A 4,249-nucleotide genomic window follows, 5' to 3' on the forward strand; every position below is an offset into this window, starting at 1 on the left:
TGTCCATTCTTGTTAGCATTTCATCAAATCTTTTTTCAAGGTTCTTAGTTTCTTTGCATTGGTTTAGAACATGTTCTTTTAGCTCACTGAAGTTCCTTATTACCCACCTTCTGAAGCCTGATTGTGTCATTTCATCACACTCATTCTCCATTCAGTCTTGTTCCCTTGCTGGTGAGGAGTTGTGATCCCTTGTAGGAGGAGAGGTGTTCTTGTTTCAGGTGTTTTCATCCTTTTTGGGCTGGTTTCTTCCCATCTTTGTGGATTTATCCACCTGTCATCTTTGCAGTTGTTGACTTTCAGATTGGGTCACTGAGTGGACATCCAGTTTGTTGATAATGAAGTTATTTCTGTTTCTTAGTTTTCCTTCTAACTGTCTGGCCCTTCTGCTGCAGGGCTGCTGAGGTCCACTCTAGGCCCTGCTTGCCTGGGGATCACCTGCAGCAGCTGCAGAACAGTAACGGTTGCTACCAGTTTCTTTTTCTGCTATCTTTATCCCAGAAGGATACCTGCCAAATGTCAGTCTGATCTCTACTTTATGAGGTGACTCTTTGGATATACAGGGGTCAGGGAGCTGCTTGAGGAGACAGTCTGTCCTTTACATGTGCTCAAGTGCTGAGCTGTGAGCTCCGTTTTTCATTCAGGGCTGCTGGGCAGGTACGTTTAGGTCTACTGCAGCAGAACTCATAAACACCTTTTTTTTCCCCAGGTGCTCTGTCCCAGGGAGTTAGGGCTTTATTTATGGGTTTCCGCTGTGCTGCTGCCTTTTTTTTTTTCAGGGCTGCCCTGCACAGCAAGGAGGCAGCCTAAGTCACTGTCTGCCTGCAGAGGCTTTGCTGAGCTGCTGTGGGCTCCGCCCAGCTGTCGTGTGATCTTCCCTGCAGTCCTGTTTATATGGGTGTAGTTAGAACTGCCTCGGGGGCAATGGTGGCCCACCTCTGTAATGGCAGACTCTCGCTGTAATGGCTGGTTGCCTTGGCAGGGTGCCACAGAGCAGTACTGTCCCGGGTTCAGCTGCGCTTGCTGTGAAACTCTCAATCCAAAGAGTTTCTGACTGCTGTTCTTTTGTGGGGGTGGGACCAGCCAAGCCTGATCACCTGGCCCCCTGCCTGAGACCCTTTCGTATTTTAGTTGAACAGTGAACTCTTTCTCAGGTGTTCCAGTCACCTGTTGAAAAGGCGCCGGGGTCTATGTGATTTCCCCTGCGGCGACTCCCTGCACTGGCTGAAACAGCGGCACTGATATTCGTGGGCCTTTTTTTTTTTTGTTCGTTTGTTTTTGCCCGGGAATCTCCCGGCCTGGCTCGCTATTTCAGTCTCCTTTTAAATCAGATGAATGGGCGACTGCGCCTTCCTGGAGCTCCAATCGCCAGCTAAAAGGGCACCCGGACCAGTATATTTTGTACAGAGAACTGCCGTGTGGGAGTGCCGCAAAGCAGCTGCATGGGCCAAAGCAGCCTCAGGGGCTGAATCTGCCGCGCCAGCCAAAACAGTCACACTGGTGACCCGTGGGGCTCCTCCGCCTGGGGATCTCCTGGTCTGCAGGCCATAAAAATCTGTCTGGAAATGTGGCATCTACTCACCCTCTGCTCTTTTACTGGGCTCTGCAATCCTGAGCTGTTCCTAAACAGCCATCTTCGAGTCTCTCTTCTTAAAACCTTTTTACTGTAGTTACAGAAGCTAGGGTGTGAACTCCAGGACATCAGAGGTCATGTCCATATTTTCAATTTATATAACTTGAGTTTATAGCGTTTAATTATTTTACTCTAAAATTGGTGAAGATTATTAGTGCCAAGAGCCTGATCCTGTAAACAAGCTGATGAAAGAATTTTTTTAGAACTATCCTTCTATATTTTATCTTGCATTCACAGACACTGCCTCATATATCCTCTCTCTTAACAATCTGTTATGTTTTTCATCCACTTAAAAAATTTTTTTAAAGCACTAGAAATGTGACTGCTGCTAGACAATCATTCAGCTGTCAAGTTGGGAGATTTATTTGTCTGTTTCTTTACATCTTTAAAAAATACTAATACAGGCCAGGCGCAGTGGCTCACGCCTGGAATCCCAGCACTTTGGGAAGCCGAGGTGGGCAGATCACCTGAGGTCAGGAGTTCAAGATCAGGCTGGCCAACATGGAGAAACCCATGTCTCTACTAAAAATACAAAAATTGGCTTGGCATTTTTTGTATTTTCCGCACCTGTAGTCCCACCCGGGAGGCTAAGGCAGGAGACTCACTTGAACCTGGGAGGAGGAGGTTGCAGTGAGCTGAGATTGCACCACTGCACTCCAGCCTGAGCAACAGAGCAAGTCTCCGTCTCTAAATAAATAAATAAATAAGTAAATAAATAAATAAATAATAGGCCGGGTGTGGTGGTTCACACCTGTAATCCCAGCACTTTGGGAGGCCCAGGCAGGTGGATCACAAGGTCAGGAGTTCAAGGCCAGACTGGCCAACATGGTAAAACCCCGTCTCTACTAAAAAATACAAAAATTAGCTGGGCATGGGGGCTTGTGCCTGTAATCCCAGCTACTTGGGAGGTTGAGTTAGGAGAAATGCTTGAACCAGGACCCGGGAGGCAGAGGTGGCAGTAAGCCGAGATCACGCCCCTGCCCTCCAGCCTGGGCTACAGAGCAAGACTCCATTTCATAAATAAATAAATAAACTAATACAAAAATTTAAATAGCTCTTCCCCCCATTCACCCCCACCCCCTGCCCCGGGGCCAAGGACATTTTTTTTCTCTAGAAGGATGAGAACTCCCCTTCCTTTCAGACTTCCGCAGCCTGATAGCTTGCTCGTGCTCTGACTTCATGTTTATGGACCTGCTGCCCACTCGCTGCACCTCCGCTTCCTAATAAAGGGACTCGGTGTCCTCCCTCCCTCATGAATTTCTGTCTTGTCCTGTTGGGTTCTCCTCCTTGGCCGTGCCCTTCCTTCTGGAACTGCAGCACAGCTGGAGTGGAAGAAAAGAAAGGCTGTGACAGCTGGCCACACAAACTCCTAAATTACAAATTTGTGATTCTTTTCCTATGTGTATCAGGAAGCACCCTAGCTTTTTATTCATGTAAAAAATCAGACTTTTCCCATTCTGATCAGGAATGTTTACATACGCAGACAGAATTCTACTGTTTCTATTTTTCTTCTTCAGTGCTGATGAATGTTCCAAGCTGTTTGCTTTGGGCACAATTAGGGAAGTCCCTGAAAGACCCTCAGCTTGTACTGTGGTTGGGATGTTAGATGCTTTTGAAAGCTTAAGTAAATGCTGTAAATCTGAATGTTACTCTTTTAAAATCCCTTGAGATGAATTCAGGACAGTTGCTCAGTGTCTTGACTGAAGGGCATCTTTTTCTCTTTTGCAGGTGGTACAAGACTGGAAATTCGTCGCTCAAGTTCTAGACCGAATCTTCCTGTGGCTCTTTCTGATAGTGTCAGTTACAGGCTCGGTTCTGATTTTTACCCCTGCTTTGAAGATGTGGCTACATAGTTACCATTAGGAATTTAAAAGACATAAAGACTAGATTACAAGTTAGAACTGACATCTGACTGTCGCACAGACAGAATCTAAATGCACGAGCTTGTTCAACAAACCCCGATCACATAGTCTTCATGGAAATGGAACATCTCCTCACCGGCGAAACACTAGTAAACGTGCTCATTCGTGGTTGCCGTGAGAGTGAGCTGCTTTTAAGAAAAGTGGAACCTCCTCAGGCCCCTGCCTTGACTTTCCGGCACATTCAGGGAAGGATCATAGGTCTGGGCTTGGCCTCATAGCCAGAGTGCACAAAAAGGTGTTGCTACTTGGTGGACAAACACCTCCTGGAAGCCCCAGGCCTTGGTGGGGGGAGAGGAGATCCACCTGGAGTTTAAGGCGGTTTCTGCATTGAGCCATCTGTGAGGGCAGAGCCTGGATCTCCCACCTGCCCTGTCCTCCTGGGGCTCTGTTGTGCTTCTGTAGTGATGGGCCAGGCAAATCTCAACAAGGATTTGGGGATTACACTGGCAGGACAGCTGGCACTGCAAACTTAACAATAACACAGATTCCAAGATGCTTGGCCTACTGAGGCAGGTTATTCATGGTTTATTCACGGCATGATAAGACTTTCAGATGGTGAAACTGGAGCCCACTGTGAGCTGTGACTTGCTTTGAGGTCATGCATACCAGAATAACTCACAATAGAAACAAAGTCCTTTGCTACCAGAAGTGCATTCATTAATACTCATTATCTTTTCCTAGCAAACTAGGGTACAGA

At 47.0% G+C, this 4,249-nt stretch overlaps 1 protein-coding gene across 1 annotated transcript in view; it reads left to right on the plus strand.

Annotated features, from left to right (window-relative positions):
* The window catches only part of CHRNB3 (cholinergic receptor nicotinic beta 3 subunit), a 46,923-nt gene extending 42,674 nt beyond the window's left edge, over positions 1-4,249 (plus strand). Inside the window, exon 6 of the mRNA XM_037744746.1 lies at positions 3,359-4,249. Within this exon, the coding sequence (XP_037600674.1) occupies positions 3,359-3,493 (135 nt within the window). The 3' untranslated portion in view covers positions 3,494-4,249. The remainder of the gene's footprint in view (positions 1-3,358) is intronic.

The sequence above is a fragment of the Cebus imitator genome, unplaced genomic scaffold (assembly GCF_001604975.1).
Source record: "Cebus imitator isolate Cc_AM_T3 unplaced genomic scaffold, Cebus_imitator-1.0 Scaffold183, whole genome shotgun sequence".
In the NCBI taxonomy this organism is placed as follows: Eukaryota; Metazoa; Chordata; class Mammalia; order Primates; family Cebidae; genus Cebus; species Cebus imitator.